At 43.2% G+C, this 17,231-nt stretch overlaps 1 protein-coding gene across 1 annotated transcript in view; it reads right to left on the reverse strand.

Moving 5' to 3' along the window:
- C7H1orf21 (chromosome 7 C1orf21 homolog) overlaps positions 1-17,231 on the reverse strand; it is a 102,129-nt gene that overhangs the window by 31,713 nt on the left and 53,185 nt on the right. Inside the window, exon 3 of the mRNA XM_058808658.1 lies at positions 9,277-9,371. Coding sequence (XP_058664641.1) covers positions 9,277-9,371 — 95 coding nt within the window. The remainder of the gene's footprint in view (positions 1-9,276; positions 9,372-17,231) is intronic.

Consider the following 17,231-nt stretch of genomic DNA (forward strand, 5'->3'; position numbering starts at 1 on the left):
TAATGCAGCTAATGAGCTTCCCCAGCAGCTCTCTTTCCCTTTCTCTAGAGAAGACACCAGTAAATCAAGATCTTTCCTGCTGATGTGTGCCCTCACATCCCAAAAACCTGGGTAGCCTATCCCCTGCATTTCCCTGGGAGAATTAAGAAGTCCACTCAAAAATGTTCACCACAGTTTCAAGTAATTTTGAGCAAAACACCATTTTCTCCACTACAAATGTGAAACATTTCCCACCTTTGCTCACATCTAGCGGCAAAGCACAACCAAAACATGGAACAAGCAAACACAAAACTCCAGCTTGCAGTGGTGGGAATGTTCCTGCTCAAGGATCTCAAGGATGATGTGAGCATAAAATTGCATAATAGATGGAAAGTTAACCAAAGCAGTGACTACCGAAACTGAGAGATCACAAAGGCTGTAGGGATAAACACCTAATGAAGCACCTAGGGATGAATTTGTTGTTATCTCCATGCTCTACTACAGTCTGGAATTAGCACCTCACCAGACATGGAAATCCCAGACCCTACATTTCCACCACAACCACTTTGACTCTAGGAGTCCCTGAAAAGCAAGTGTGAGCAGACCACATGATATCCGTAATTAAAGGTGAACAGATGAAAGGCTGAGTTACTTTGCCACTATCACAAGGAGGTCAGGAGATCCCAGCTCACCACTGGCCAGGAGTGCTCCACACTCAGCCTCTCAGGCCACAGCAGCTGCCTGCAGTTACAGCTTTAGTCTCTATCAGTGACTTCTGATGATTTTAGGTATTTCTGCATGATCCATTCTGCCTGTATCTCGCCTTATGCTCTGTTCCCAAACAGCAGAGTTAATAATTAACACCTACTAGGCAATTGCTACTAGGCAATTGCTGAATAGCAAGTACCAAAACAGAGAATACAGAGAGCTTCTTTATCCTCTTGCTGACAGCTTGCAAAATCCTACAGCTCATCTTTCTTAAAGCTTCAGTTCTGCAAATGTAGGAGATGCTCATGTTCTTTAAAAAAAATAAGAAGAATAAAAATGAATCTGAAGGTTCCTGGAACTCATAATTGTGGAAGAAACTCTTAAATCAAGAACTTGACACCTTGCCATGACTGCTGACTGTTTCACCAACAGCCCTGTGTCCATCCTACTCAAAAGCAGCTTTCCCAGAGAGGGGGGGGGGGGGGGGAAATCCCAGGCATAAACTCACCTGTTCAAATGATACAGGCATGGAAACAACACAAGCTGTATGGAAAATGACCTGCTTCCACAAGTGGCAGTGGGAATGCCTCTGCAGGTTTTGCAAGAATCCTTTCCACCAACAATGTGGGCTGGTCCTGAACCATGTTCCTGAGAGCTGCCCATCACTGATGGATTTTCTCCACCATCAAGCCCACAATTACATGTTGCTCCTGGACACTGTTATTTTAGCACACTTTGAAAGAAATAGAATGACATGTTTTTAAGCTTTCTACTTTAAATCACATTCATCAAGAACTTGAAAATCCTATCATTCTACCTCTCCACAGGGCACTGTGCAGATTTATTCAACAAAGGGGGAAGAAGGAAACAAGGTCTGGTCTGAAGCAACGCACCTGGAGCTCAACGACTTTTTTATGATCTTATGACTTGCTAAAAATATTTATTAATGATGTTCATTTATCTTCTAAATTTTCACAATTAAATACTGGAGGAAAAAATGAATACTTCCTCATCACAACCATTTTAATGGAATCCAGAAGAAGAATATTAATACCCAGTGCAATCGTTTACTTTGATGTCTCTATAATATGTAGTGACCCGTAAGTGGAATGAGCTAAAACTGTCATAAATTCATTATGAGAAACCATTCTTTGAAGAATATCAATGCAAATTTGAAATGAAATGAGCAATATGGAAATGAGCTAATTGCACAGCATTTAAAATAACTGGCTCCAGTAGCAATGTCCTTTCTGTGCACTTCTATTTCAGCTGCAAAAAACACTGGAGAGGCTGGGTTATGAAAATTGAAATGCTGTGATTACTTAGCACTGATAGTGATAGGGCAGCATTCATTTAGGATCTCAGGCTCTGGGGAAAAAAAGAAATCCAAAGGATGATTCTGTAATTCTCATTTCTCTGAGAAAGGGAACCTCAGATGGCATGCAGTGTGAAACGTGCCAACCCAGGCCCCGTCAACAAAGACTGGAGGAAAATACTGTATATTCCCAGGGAGTTTTTTTTTAGATATCAGCTAATGAAAGTAGAATGCCAAATTTCTCTTAGTATCCTACAAACGTCTGGCTTGGAAGGGACCTTAAAGCTCATCCCAGTGCCACCCTCTGCCATGGGCAGGGACACTTTCCACTATCACCAGTTGCCTCAAGCCCCGTCCAACCTGGCCTTGGACACTTTCAGGGATGGGGTATGAGACATCAAGAACTACAGAGGTGTTTTCCTCCCTGGGTCTGGAATGCACCTTTCCCCAGTGGGGCCCAGCCCTGCTTTGCCCTCTGTGTCCCAGCACTGCTCAGAGCAGCTCTGCCTGGAGGAATCCCCACTTTTGCCCCTGCAGGTGCCGGGGCAGGGGTGCCCACCCACCTCCTCTATCCCAGGGTGAACCCTGCACCTCGGGCAGAAGGAGCTTGGTATCACACCCCTCCCTCCTGCACCTCCTTACTTTTGAATTTTAATCCCTGTCTTCCCTTTGCTCACTGATTTTGGAGCTGCATTTTTGCAGCAGCGGCTTTTGTTTTGTGGTTTGTTTCTTTGGGTGGAGGGAGGAGAGTCCAGATGTGGAGCAGCTCCATGCTGGGCTCTGAGGAACCTGTGGGACCTGTTCCCACAGAGCTGCCCCGGGCCCTGGGCTTTGGCTGACACAGCACCTGGGCAAAGTGGATGCCTGTCCCTGTGAGAAACCGTGCTGGGGAGCAGGCTGGCTCTGGAGCCCTCCATTCCTGCTCTCTCCAACTCCCAGCAGCACAGGAGCTGCATGGATGAACACCACAGGGACCTCTGCACATTATCCCACCCCCAGGCACATCTGCTGATGCTCACTTTGTCCTTTCAGCACTCCTATGCCCCAGGACCCAAAGAAAAAGGGTGTTTCAATTGCTGTTTTTCCCTCCCACAACGACCCAAGCTGCATTTTGCTGTGGTTTTTTGTGGGTTTCACCCTGCCTGGGCTCCAACACAAGAACCAACAACATCTCCAAGATTTTCATTAGCTGAGCCTATATACATATACCTATATATATATGTGTGTATATATATATAGATAGATAGATAGATATACACACACACACACATATATATATATACACACACACACATTTATGCTGCATCTATAAGTACTGGCATTCCATACCTCAAGAGGCTCCAAGAGAGAATTTGGACAAGGAGCGACAGGACAAGGGGAAATGGCTTCAAACTCACAGAGGGCAGGGTTAGGTGAGTTACTGAGCAGAGACTTCTCTCTGTGAGGGTGGGGAGGCCCTGGCACAGTTACCCCTGGATCCCTGGAAGTGCCCAAGGCCAGCCCAAGGGGCCTGGAGCAACCTGGGACAGTGCAAGGGGTCCCTGGCAATGGCAGGGGGTGGCACTGGATGAGCTTTAAGCTCCTTCCAACCTAAACCAACCTGGGATTCTGTGACCTGAAAGCAGACAGGAAAAAAAGGGGGGCAAGATACAGAGAAATTAACAGCATCTCATATATACATATATATATATATATATATATATATATATATATATATATGTATATATATGTATATATATATAAGATACATTTCTAGATACCCATCCTTTAGAGAGGATAATGAACTAACAGGATGAAGTTTTCCCAACACTTGAACTGGAGCTGACCCTGGGCTGGTGGAACAGGGCTCCTGGAGAATGTCACCAGCAGCAAGGAAAGCAAATGAGGGGCCAGCACAGGATTTAACACACCCAAACTCTTCAGGATGGACAAAACCCAGGAAAACCTCTTTTTTCTAAGGGCTTGAAGGCTCTCAGGCATTTTTGGTTTCTTTCCCCTTATAAGCAGAGCGTGAGCAAGCTCTATCCTGAAATGGTGTGTTCTGAAATACTGCCATGGCACAGTGGTTTGAAATAAATAATTAGGACATTAGGGAGAGAAACTCTCACACTGGAATATGCATTAGTATGTGCTAACTTCAGTTTTTAAAAAGCTCTTCACAAATGTGCTGCACCAGTGCTGAAATAAAAATGCAGTTACGCATTTACAAGACTGCAATTCAAAGCTTACCTAGCAATAATAAGCAGCACTGGCTTTAAGTATTTCAAAGTACCACATTAATTCTATTTCCATGCTTAAATTTGCCCTTGTGGTATTTTACATTTGTAGAAAGGAAAACACCACAAATACCCCCAATAAACTCAGTGGTGGCTACTCTATTTCTTTTAGCTGGCTTATTTTTTTTTATTTAGTTTTTTTAGCACCTAGATTGGGCAGGTTGGAAATAGAATAAAAATGTATTTTCCTAAACTGATGTGGAATTCAACATACACCAATCTTGGCACTGCACATCAAAAATATTTATGATTGATGCATCTATAACATGCATTTTACATCTTGAGTGTAATATATATATTTAAATAGGGGTCTTCCCTTTCACATATTACATTTGATACGGTTATTAAGGTGTTTCATTCTGCATTTTCTGCCAGGCTTTTAATTTCACACACTTCATCTATCAGATATTACTGCCTACTTTATACAAATCACTACAGAAAATGATAACTGGTGTTGAATACAGAGTCAGGGAGGCAGGGGGTTTGCAATTCCAAGTAATATGGAGCTGGGTGATAAATGGAGAACAGCAGCTGGGCTGAGAAGCTCAAGAGAGACAAAAATCACATTTGCAGGTAAGTGGAGTGGAAATTTGTGGAAATTGGGTAAAACAAAAAGCAAAACATTGTTATTAAAGGTGGAGTGAGAGGTAGCAAGAGCAACAGAGGCAATTTTCTCCCAGCTCCAGCAGGAATTCATCTCAAGCTCTAACATGCAATTTCACCACTGAACTCCAGGATGAAACACAGGATTATATCTAATTGTTTTAGGGGTTTGGATAACAAAGCATAAAAATCCCAGTAAGTGGCCTTTTGTGCCAGTACAGCCCAGAAAATGATGAATAAAAGTTATAAAAACATCCAAAACCTGAATGCAATAAATATCAAGATAACTACCCAACAGAACAGAAATGCAGCTTTAGGGATTTGGTATTTTCAGGGATATCTGTACTATGACAGCCCAGTTCACAGGAAAATTGATCCAGCTCCTGAAGTTTGCCAAAGCAATGCTAAGCTGCAGGAACGCCACACACCTTCTCATTTTACCTCTTCTGGCAGTAATATTTTACAATAGAAAGCCAGGAGTGCTGTGTGAGTATGGAAATGAGGACAATTAAATCTGCCCTATGATGAGTATTAAAAAGGCTGTTATGTAATTGTACTCTGTGCATTTAACATGATGATATAAGAGCTAAACAGTCCCCTCCAAACAAAAAGTTAAAAGGTCTTTATTAATATGTTATTTATTTTGGTCATACCTGCTTGTAAAATATTAATATTGCCTGAGTTTTGGCATTTTAGCTTTCACAGTGACAAATCCACCCTCAGCTTTAGGGCCAAAAAAACTCCATCCAGATTTGCTGAGTGGCAAAACTCCCATTGTTTTGGAGAAGGCTTAGCATAAAATCTTCCCCCAGGAAGATGGAGAAATGCAGAAGAGGTTTTGTAGAGCCCCTGTGTAGTCCTGGGGAGCTGAAGTTGAGTTTTAACACAAGCTGGAGTTCAGCACCACATGTGGCACCCTAGCACCAAGCTGGGCATGGAGACAAAGCCCAGCATCCCAACAAACCATCCCAGGCAGGACTTCTGCTTCTGAACTGACAAATAACCATCTTAGCAGCTCATTGACCTCCAGGAATAATAAACAGCACTGCACACACATTACCTTCCATGCATCATCTCACATGAAAATTAGCACAGCTCCCATGTTTTCTTACATGTGGGTAAAAAAAAAAAAAAAAATTATATATGCACAAAGCAACACTTGTGATTTAAAAAACATGCATAATATGTAGTACAAATTACTTCTGTCTTCAACCTATCTGCTAATTCTTCACTGTCCTGACTCCAAACATCCCTGATTTAGCTGAGCAGCCACCAAAGCTCGTGGTGCAGTAACAGCATCCAGTGCAGCCCCAGTTCTGCAGTGCCTGATCCTGCTATATCCCATTCCCACCCTGCAGGCTGGGATGTGGATGGGACATGGGACTGCCAGTTCAAGTGCAATGACTCTGGCTTTGTTTTGAAGGTAGAGGTGCTCTGGAAGGTGTCAGAGTTACCTCTGGCTTTGTTTTGAAGGTGGAGGTGCTCTGGGAGGTGTCAGAGGTACCTGGAATGAAACCAGGAGCAGTGAGATCCCAGTGGCAGGTGGAGAACTCGAGAAACAACCTGACTAAAGAAGTGAATCAGTCCTATGGATACAAAGGAGCAGCAGGAAAACAAGCTTAGTTTATATTTTCTTGTTTTTTTCTCCCCTTGTCAAAAGCCTACATGTTAATCCAAAGGGGCCTTTGATTCCAGCAGCAAATGTCTTCTCATGAAGCATCTTGTGTTTCCCCTGGCAGACAGCCCCAGCAGAGCCATTCCTGCTGGCACTGTGTTTTGGGAGCATTTCTGCTCCACTGTGCCAGACCTGCCCAAGTGTGGAGCCTGCTTAAGCCTCAGGTTGAAGCTGAGAACGTGGTGATTCACTGACAGAGCCTCAGCTCTCCCACAGATACCCAAACTGGTATCAGCCCTTCTCTGGCTCTCCCTCAAGCAGAATCAAAGCTGGGAGTCTGGCCTCAGCACCCAGTGTGGAATGACAGCCTCCCTGATGACTGCCATGCCCTCCCATTCTCTTCATCTGCTCATGTGACCTTCTTTCCCCCTGACTCAGAAATGCTGCAGCACCAAAGGCAGAGATGGCAGCACATCAAAGAGCCTAAGATACAAGGGAAGCAGGTTTATTTTCACTTGAGCTGAGATTTTTTTTTTTAAGCAAGACTTCAAAATACCTTAAAAAAGTAACAGAGATGATAATGGGATCAAAAAATTCCATGGCATCTGAATAACACAATTCAAGCACCAGAATCAGGGGATAAGATAACCCACCCAGAGCAGTTCCCAGACACTGAGGTTACGTATCTCATCTGGGCTGTGTTCCTGAAGGGAATGTGAATTTGCAGCCCCATGACAATAAAGAAATTCAGGTTAAGAAACAAGAGAGGAGAAAAAAGGGCCAGTCCCACCACCTTTTCTTGTTCCTAAAATTTCAGTTGCCTGGAAATGGCTGATGAGAAGATGGGATTATGTAAGTGCTTGCCAACTTCTCACACACTAAGGAAATTAAAGCCTCAGTGATGGGTAGCTTAACCCATCCTCTAAGCAGTGAGCTAAAACATGTTTACTAAGGAGAACTCCAATAGTGAAACCCCTTTAAAAAAACCAGAAGTGATGAGGACTTGACAATTCTCAGGATTAAAAAGCTGCATATATTACAGACAAGGTAATCTCCTTACAGTAAGAAGAGGAAAAGGAAAATAAAGCCTTTTTGGTGAGCAAGACAGTTTTTGTTTTAAGGCATATCCATCCTGTCTGGCTGAAGACTTTCTTGTGTTATTGCTTTTTTTTCTCCTGATAAAAAAACATGACAGAAGACCTACACCAGCCTTCCAAATCCTTACTGTTACATTTCCCAACAAACTCACTGCTCCCAGCAAACCTGACCCACCAATAACAAAATACAAAGCACTGTGCTGTTCCTACATTCAATCAGGTGAACACTTGGGTGCTACAAGATAGCTAGCACCAATCAAAGTGCAAAATAGCTCGAGCTAGTTTTGAGTGGACATTCAGCAAGTGTGTCACCCCAGCAGACCTGAGCTTTCCTGAGCCCTTCCCTGCTGTCATTGCACTGATCTGGGCCCTTCTGCAAATATTCTCATTTAACTACAGCTGAAGGCCAGTGTAAAATGTAACACACAATGAGAGTATATCCAGAGCTGGAAGGGACTCACAGGGATCACTGACTCCAACTCCCAGCCCTGCAAAGGACTCTCCAACAATCTGCTAAAAACCTCTAAATCCTGCTCCAAGCTGAAGTTGCACCACCCATTGGAGCACCAGCTATGCAAAATTGCAGGTAGCAAATGGCTGATCTGGAGGTTGAAGAAGAAATCATCTTGCCTGTAACTCAGTCACAGGACAGGGCAGCAAAATAAACTCCATTTGCTACAGGAATGCACCTGTAGTTGTGTAATGTATGTGTGTCTAGGAGATGAAATATAAAGTAGCCAAGTTGCTGGAGCTCATATTTTCATCAAAAGTAAAAAATCCCAAACAGTGGCATTTTCTACAGCTGCCCAATAATAGCAAAAGGCAAATCCTCAGCCGGTGATAATGGTGATGGTTCCACTGGAATCTGCTGCTGCTGTTTCCCCTCTGGACCTGCAGATGGAGGGGGGAAAACCCAACCATTCTATGTGAATAAAAGCTGCACTGAATGAGTGGAACCAGATGGGAAAACTTGCACCCAGCTACAAGAACTGTGGGATGTCTTTGAAAACTTCGACTGGTCAAAGCCTCAGCCAGACAATAACAAAACCTACAGTCCTCCAGCTTTGGAAGAGAAGCAATAACTTCTCAGAAATGCCAGAAGTGACTCAACCATGATTTTTAAGCTCCTTCAACAGCATCTTAGTTATTTCAAGTAGTCCTAAGAGTTTGCCTGTGATTGCCTTCCCTTAATGGAACTGCGAGCTGGCAAAGTGCTCAAATCGGGGCAAAAGAAACACACATGATTTTTGTGACTGCTGTGTTATGAATATATTGTTTTTTTCTGTTCCAAATTGCCTTCCCTGGGAATTTTAAAATACAGAAAACCAGCAAGTATCTACATAAGTAGGTCATTTTCTTAATGGCAGAGAAGCGCTGTTTTACTCCAGCTTGTTTGTTAAACAGACACATATTTCCAAATAAAGAGTGTTTTCGGATCTGCAAGGAAGGGGAGTGACTTAAAATCATGGAGGCACTCACTCCAAGATCAGGTAGAGCCTAATTCAGAAAGACAAGCAGGAAAAAGTTGCATTTTGCACCTTCCATGCGAGCTTTGCAGGGAGCTGTGACATTTTGGAGAAAATCCTCTTGCCGCGCACAAGCCGGAGCTGGAGGGTGCTGCATATTCCATTACAAAAGCAGAGCCACATTATTTATTAGAGAAGTGATAAGTTCAATCCTTACCAAGTTTTCTTGGTTCCTGGCTGCTATTTTCTGATCATCTTCTCCCCCATTTTTCATGTATTTGACCTCTTCCACTGGTTTGATCCTATACTCATCTGAGCACCAAGAAAAAAAAAAAAAAAGAAAAAAAAATTGAACCAGTGTAGTTCAGCAGCTGGGATAAAAACCAAACTAAAACCAAAACAGCTGACTAGAATAGACCCTAGTTAAGCAAAGCAACTAAAAATTACATGTATATCTTTTCAAAGGCTTACATGTAACTAATACAAAGGAAGTTTCTCCTGCCTAAAGCTTCAATAAGAATTTCAGTAGCTCTCTGGACTAGTATAGCCACAGCACCAGGAAACAGGGATGTTCGGTGTGTAGTCTCTCCCAAATCCCTAGTTTTCTGTTTAATATGGTCAATACATACAAGTTCTTTGCTCCTGCACCCTCCCTGGATATTCACTCTCAGTGGACCAACAAGCCACGGACAGTGGCTACTCAAGAGAAGGCTGCTCACGGGTGTTCCCTGCACAGCAAAGCTGATGGAGGACAATGAAAATGTAGGTTAAAAGCTGGAAAAAAGCCAACCCACACCATAACCACTTTGTCCTTTTTTAAATTCTGTTTTTCCTACTGACACAATGCACAGTCATAGAGTGATTTCTGGAGAAAAGGCCCCATGCTGACCATCTTCCTCTTCCCACTTCCCCCATCAACCACCATTTTTCCTGCACACAAATGTTACCCAGACAGAAATTCAGCCTGAAAATAATTAAGAAAAGTAAGATTCTTGGTTCATCCTTAATATTTATCAGCTTTTTAAGTACTAGAATTCCCAGTTCTAGTGCCAGTATGGAAATGTTACCTAACATACAGGTGCTGTACCACAGTAAACCCAAAGCTCCAACAAGGGATTTTTTTCCCTTGGTAGGACAAGACGGGATTTCAAGAAGAATGATTCTTCCTTGCAGCCTGTGAATCCAGTTCTTGCAGGACCAACACTGCCCTTGCTCAGTCGCTTTTTGCTCTGCTTATCTTTGCAGCATGTGAGTCTATTGGAAAAAACACCCAGAGTTGTGCATCCACCCTCCTACATCCAGGAAAAACAATGCAGAAGAGAAACTCCATCCCACAAAGGTGGAAAATATTAATACAAAGTCAAATGAGACACAGCTCACTTGGAATAAAGGGCAAAACCATGGCAAATTAGAAGACACTGCACAAACTTCCCTCTTTTTCTTTGGGTTTTCAAGCAATTTCTCTCACTTATACTAAGGGAAAAACAAAGCACAAATAGATTTTTTTGGGTTACTATACTGTTAAAAAAAGAATCAATATTATTTGGACAAAGTTGTTTTCAAGAAACTGTTAACCACGAGTCTAGAAGTTAAATAAGCCTTGCTTTGAAAAGTAAGGCTTAGTTTAAAAATAAACTTGTTTCAAAAAACAATCTTGGTTTTGCATTTGGTCTAGTCCACATCTATACATTTTGTTTATTACAGAGTTCAAAGAAACTGAATCTATCAAATAGAAGCATCTGAGACACAGAACCTCAAATCAGATGGAAGAATTTAAGACAATATTATCAGACTAGTAAATGTGAACAACTCTGAGGGTTTTTTTACTTTTATTCTTTTTTCCCAGTGTAATTCAGCTAGTCTGGAGATGACAATTCATAAGCCCAAAAAGGCTGAATGCAATAAAACCTAAGAATTGGAAATAGTTGATTGACTGCAATTATCTAACTTACATTTTCCTCCCTGCCTCAGTGCTCTGTGTTGTGATTAGCAATAAAACCCACACACAGAAAAAGCATCAAACTCCCACAGAGGCACACAGGGATCTGAATGGGGAAACAGATGAGCAAGAGAAAGCAGCACAAAGGACATTTCCCAACCCACAGCCAGTCCAGGAGCACTGGAGGAGAGAGGAAATTCAGCCCAGCCTTGTGGAAAACGAGGAAGGTATGGAGGGGCTGATGTTCCATGACAAAAATAACCCTGAAATGTGTCTGCTGCTTATTCCAAGAGATTAATTGTGATTAAACACACATCCAGGCAGCAGCTGATCCTGTGGGGATGGTGCTTCCTTGGACACATCATCCCTTGGAGCAAGTCAAGCAGGGCACCAAGGAGTCCCTGACTGATAGCCAGGATAATCAGACTGACATGTGAAATTCTGATACACCCGCACAGGACAGAGTCTCCCTAGAGATCAAAAATTTTAAATTCACAATAGATATGGGCACAGATCCTTCAAATGCTGCATCATTTGCCATATGCACAAAGTAGCTCTGAACTGATGGCAGAAAATCTTGCACAGATTTCTTATGATATTTCCAGAGCTATTTCCAACAGTGTTAGTAAACTTCAATACTTTCCTGATGATACAATAAGTATTCAATTATCTCTGGCACAGCTGGTGTTACTGTCCCCTCCATCCTACCAACTGCAGAAGTGCAGACAACTGGATAATTTACACCCAAGGTATGCAGCAGGAAGAAAGCTTTGAAAAATAAACCAGCAATTTTTCATAACATTTTCTGGGCAAGTGGAATTCACCACAGCAAACAGCAAGTCTTACTCTGGAGAAATCCAACTTCTCCTCAGGAGAATGGCTTCCCACTGCCAGAGGGCAGGGTTAGATGGGATACTGGGAAGGAACTGTTCCCTGTGAGGGTGGGCAGGTCCTGGCACAGGTTGCCCAGAGAAGCTGTGGCTGCCCCTGGATCCCTGGCAGTGTCCAAGGCCAGGCTGGACAGGGCTGGGAGCAACCTGGGACAGTGGGAGGTGTCCCTGCCCATGGCAGGGGTGGCACTGGATGGGCTCCAAGATCCCTTCCAATCCAAACCATTCTGTGATTCTGTGGATACAGATAAAAACAAAAATCAGAAAGCCCCTGCAGATGGTGGTAGAATCAGCCTAGTAATAGAAAGCGTCTTACAAAATTAATATAAATGTCCTGGCTCTAATAGATGGTGTGTGTTTGAGCAGAAGAAATCTCTGCTTGTATCTCAAAAAGCAATACAGCTTTGACACAGTCTAAAGCTGAGGATCTGCCTTAAAGGCCAAGAGATTATCTGCTGGGATGAGACCCACTGGGGAAGGGGTTGAGGGGTGGGCACTCAGCCCCCAGTGCCTCAAGGAGGGATGAACAGCCCAGAGCTCCAGGCAGCTCCAGCAATCCAGGGGCTCTCCGCACACACCCTGGTGAGACCAAAAGGCAAATGCAGCACTGGCCTGTGGAAAGGCAGGGATCAACTTCATTTTGCTTAATGACTGAGCCATAGCAACTGTTTTATCAGCCACACACAGAAGTGAAGGGAGCTGATCAGAGATTTGTTACATTTGAAGCAACATCATTACTCATAAGCTCTCCTAGTTCCCTATCACAGGCAAAATCCCTTCCTTAAAACAAGGAGCACTGATATTTTGCAATGGAAATATTTAGCATTGAGTAGTCTCTTGCTGGAGGGAGGTATGAATAAATATGATTCCACTTTGCAAGGGAAAAGAACAGCTGAGTAATTATACAGAATTATACAGCTAGGGAGGACACTGCTTGCTGGTGTAACAGAGTCTTATTCACAGGTAAGACAACACCCTTTATTTCAAATATATTAAATATAGGAATTAAAATAATTCTATTCAGAAGATGGGTCTTGCACTGCACTATGCTGTATTCAATGATATATAGACTTCTTTTGACTAGGTGCAGACAAAATTTGTGTTCTATAGATCCTTTACACATAAGGCAAGGTGTTCAGAAGCTACAGATTCTGAGCTATTTATGAGCTTGTTCTTGTTCTAAACCTACTGTCAGGATGAAAGCTCTGCAAGTGCAAAAGGGATGTTTACACAACACACAGACCTGGAAGCAGATCATGAGATGTATGGTCATTAATAGTTTGAGGTGAATATGAAAATTACATTAAAGACAGGTTGAATGAATGGGCCCTTAATGGCTTTCCTGTAGGTATGTGCAAAAAACTGCTAACCTGGTTTTGTTCAGTAAGTTAAGAGTGACCTGGAGTTGAAGAAGTAAAGGATGATAAAAACCATCTTCTAAGTTTTACCTTCTGATTTCTACTGAAGCAAACACAGCATTTTCAGGTATTTTGATGTGAGTGATCAGAAACAAATCCAGAGAAATCCTGAAATGTTGACTGAGATCCAGCAGGACCTCATTAAGTCTGCCAGCTAACAAGACCTTTAAAGCTGTAAGACATTCAGGATCAAGAAAATCTGTACTCTATGTGTATTTACCTTGGTCTTTTCCCTAAATACAGTTTTATACCAAAAAGAAAAGTGAAACATGTTCATGCTTCTTTCTTGCATAGAACTAAAAATCAAGTAGTGAATATGATAAAAAAAAAATAAGGACACTATCACTCAGAATGTGATATAGCATGCATCCTTATGCTCCTTTTCAGGAGTATAAACAAAATCAAATCCTCTCTCTTCCATTGTGTGGTGTATTACATAAAATGAGAAAATTTCCAATAACTCATATGGGGGAGGAATGGCTTTACAGGACTGTCACAGCAAATCCTGAGTTGAAGAGAAGCAACTCAATTAAATCAAAAGAAAAACAACATAAATGGACCACAAAAGACAGAAATATTGTAAGCACAACACCCACCACAAAATCACAGGATATAAAGCAGAAAGCAGAAATGCTTCTAGCTCCAAACTGTGGAAAGGCACAGGGAGGAAGAATTTTGAAGTTGAATATGCTGCAAAAATTCTCAGCAGGCAAATCTTATGAATGAAGATCTCCATCTGGAAACAGATAATTCCACTCAAACATGTCACCCCAGTTGCCATGGCAATGTGACAAAGAAAAACAGCACTCATTAATAACAATTTCAGTGATAAATGAGCATATCAACTTAGAATATTGAAACAATTACTGCGTGGGGGGCACAAAACTGTGGTGGTTCCCATGAGAAAAATGTCTTCAGCCCTTCCAGACACAGCTGTAAGTGCCTTTACCACAGGAATACGGGCAACGACATCAATTCCAGCTCAGTTTAAAGGAAAGAGCAACACCAGAAAAAAGCATAACTTTGTCAAATACATCTAGAGTCACTGTGACTTTCAGAGAAATACTTGGTTAAACAGCAAGCCTTTAAAAAAGTAAATGAATAGAATGCTGATTTACACTGATTCCCATTTCAGACATCTAAGGGCAAACAGATTTGGTTCCACTGTCATCAAGAGGGATGATGGGTGAGCCTATTCTCTAATTTTAGCAAGGTATCAAGTATCAGGCAGGAGGTGAGTGGTACTTCAGTGATACCACCAAAAGGGAAGTTTCTAAACACACCTTCATCTATCTTCCTGTGCCACATATTTTTCTGCAGTTTCTCTTGCCTTTCTATCACATGACATGCCAGGATTTATCCTCCATCCCTGCTAAACCACAGGTCTCCTCTGTAAAATAGGAGCTTTCTGTCTAACAAATTCCTCTGCACTGCACTTGGTTCTGCCAGGTGCAGAAAGTGCTTCTACTGCTGTGAATGCCACAGATCAAAGCTCCACGTGCTCCCCTCTCCCAAAGGCTTGAAAGCTCAAGGCTATATTTAGATAAAGGACTGAATCGCTTTCTCTAAAAATATTTGTTAAGAACCGTAAGAGATTTTGATGCAATTTAACTGAAACATGGAGCAGCAGGTGAGCCACTTAGATGCTGAGCACAGAACATGCCAAACATCCCAGAATGGTTTGGGTGGGAAGGGACCTTAAAAATAATCCAATTCCACTCCCTGCCATGGGCAGGGACACCTTCCACTGTTCCAGGTTGCTCCAAGCCCCATCCAAACCCAGCCTTGGACACTGCCAGGGATCCAGGGGCAGCCACAGCTTCTCTGGCACACCCTGTGCCAGGGCCTCTCCACCCTCCCAGGGAACAATTCCTGCCTAATATCCCATCTAATCCTGGCCTCTGGCAATGAGAAGCCATTCCCCCTTGTCCTGTCACTCCACCCTTTGTAAACAGTCACTCCATCTTTTTTGTCATCTCCCTACAGGCACTGCAAGGCCACTGGAAGGCCTGAAGCTTCTCTTCTCCAGGCTGAACAATCCAATTCTCCCAGCCCTCCCTCACAGCAAAGCTGCTCCATCCCTCTGATCATACTGATGGCCTCCCCTGGACTGGCTCCAAGAGCTCCCTGTGCTGGGATGCTGGAGCTGGATGAGCTCTCCTGGAGCCCATCCCAGTGCCACTGGAAGGAGGAACACTCCGAGATCCACAGCTGCACTGGGAGGACACCAGCAGTGGTGGGCCCAGCTCTAGAGAGAGCCAGGCTACACATCAGGGGAAAAAACAAAATCACAGAGCACCAGGACAGTCAAGGAGCAGAATGAGATGGCCTGGGTGGCTGCAGCTTCCAGCACCTGAGTCATCAGCCTTGAGTGCCACAGGCTCATGTGCATCTGGTCTGGAGGACTGGAAGGGTGAGAGGAGTTACTCAGGTTATTCCAACCCTGTTATGTATCTGGGTATCAACTGCCTGGATCCCAAAAATCCCCAAAAAAGTCAACAGTCAGAGAAAGTAGTTGAAAAAATCCTGCAAATTAATATTTCTGGGACTAATTATTAAGAAATGGAGAATATCTAAGTTATCTTCTTAGGTACTGCTTCAAGCACTCGCAGAAAGCAGCAGCTCTATGGTTCATTTGAGTCTAAAGGGTTAAAGCATTTGCTCAGCTGTGGGGGTGGGTTTCTGATCCACTTGGATGTGGGCTGGGAGTGAAATTTCATTGGAGATCAACCAGTATTGGGTGAGCAGCCTGTTGTTTTACTCATCACCAACCCTCAAAGCTATCAATTCACAGGCAATTCCTGATCCAAGTGATCATGGTTTTACTAACATGAATAGAATAATAAAAATAGCTTAGGAAATAAGCCAACCCATTTTTCTCAAAGGATTATCTGAAAATGCTCATTCAAATTTCCCAAATTAATTTACCTTACCCTAATCCAATCTAAAAATACAGTCACTGCTGGGAGTCGAGGCAGTGGACACCAGAAGATACTAAACAGAGAACAGGTGCATGAGCAACACACCAATTCTGCCAACAAAATCCAAATCCTCTGACAGAACAGCTCTTTAAAAATCAACACACCACACAGACTGCAGCACATCTGCAAAGACCACACTCAAGCACTTTTCCTTCCTCCTACACAACCCTGACACGTACCCAAGGAATGCCAACAACTGCTTCTGCAGATGGCAGATGTGACCAATAGGGCTGGGTTTTTGGAGGGAAAAAAGGGATTGAGAAAGTCAGTGTAACAAAAGCCAGTCCCTAAGAGGAGGATTCCTGCAAAACTGGAAGGACATTCAGTGAGACAGGGGCAGCTCTTTCCTAAGCTATCCCACAGCCCTATGGCATATCCAGTGCTTCATGAAACATTAACTCCCTCAAGGGTGATGCCCACCTGAAGAAATTTAGCAACTTCCCTTCTATTTTACCAAACCTCCCTCTGCAGGCCCAAGCCATGACATCTTTCAGCAGCAAAGGGATGAGACCTGTCTTATTCTTTAAGGCCAACAGCTCTGACAAAACACAGCTCCATTAACTGTCCTGGACATGATCTTGGTCCTTGCTGCTGGAGAAGCACAACCCCTCATGTTTCTGTATGAGCCCACCCCTCCCCAGTGCTGTCAGCAGTTCCCAGAGCTGCTCACAGCTCTCCATCCCTTGGCAACTCTGTCCTCTCCCAGCCCGATGTCTGCCTGTGGCAGAAGGTGCTGTACCAGCCCCTGCACTGCTGCTGCTCCTCGGGTGCCTCAGTTTGTGTATCCTGCATTTTCTGATTACTTTCCCCCCAGTTTAAAGGTGGCAGCTGATGATGAAGCCATAATTCAGCTCCCTTATTTAAATGTATAGGTTTAATTCTCAGATTTGGCACGTGACTCACAGAAACAAACCACTGTACATCAGCTGTCACAGCAGGAGATG

This window comes from Ammospiza caudacuta, chromosome 7, assembly GCF_027887145.1.
Source record: "Ammospiza caudacuta isolate bAmmCau1 chromosome 7, bAmmCau1.pri, whole genome shotgun sequence".
NCBI classification, from domain to species: domain Eukaryota; kingdom Metazoa; phylum Chordata; class Aves; order Passeriformes; family Passerellidae; genus Ammospiza; species Ammospiza caudacuta.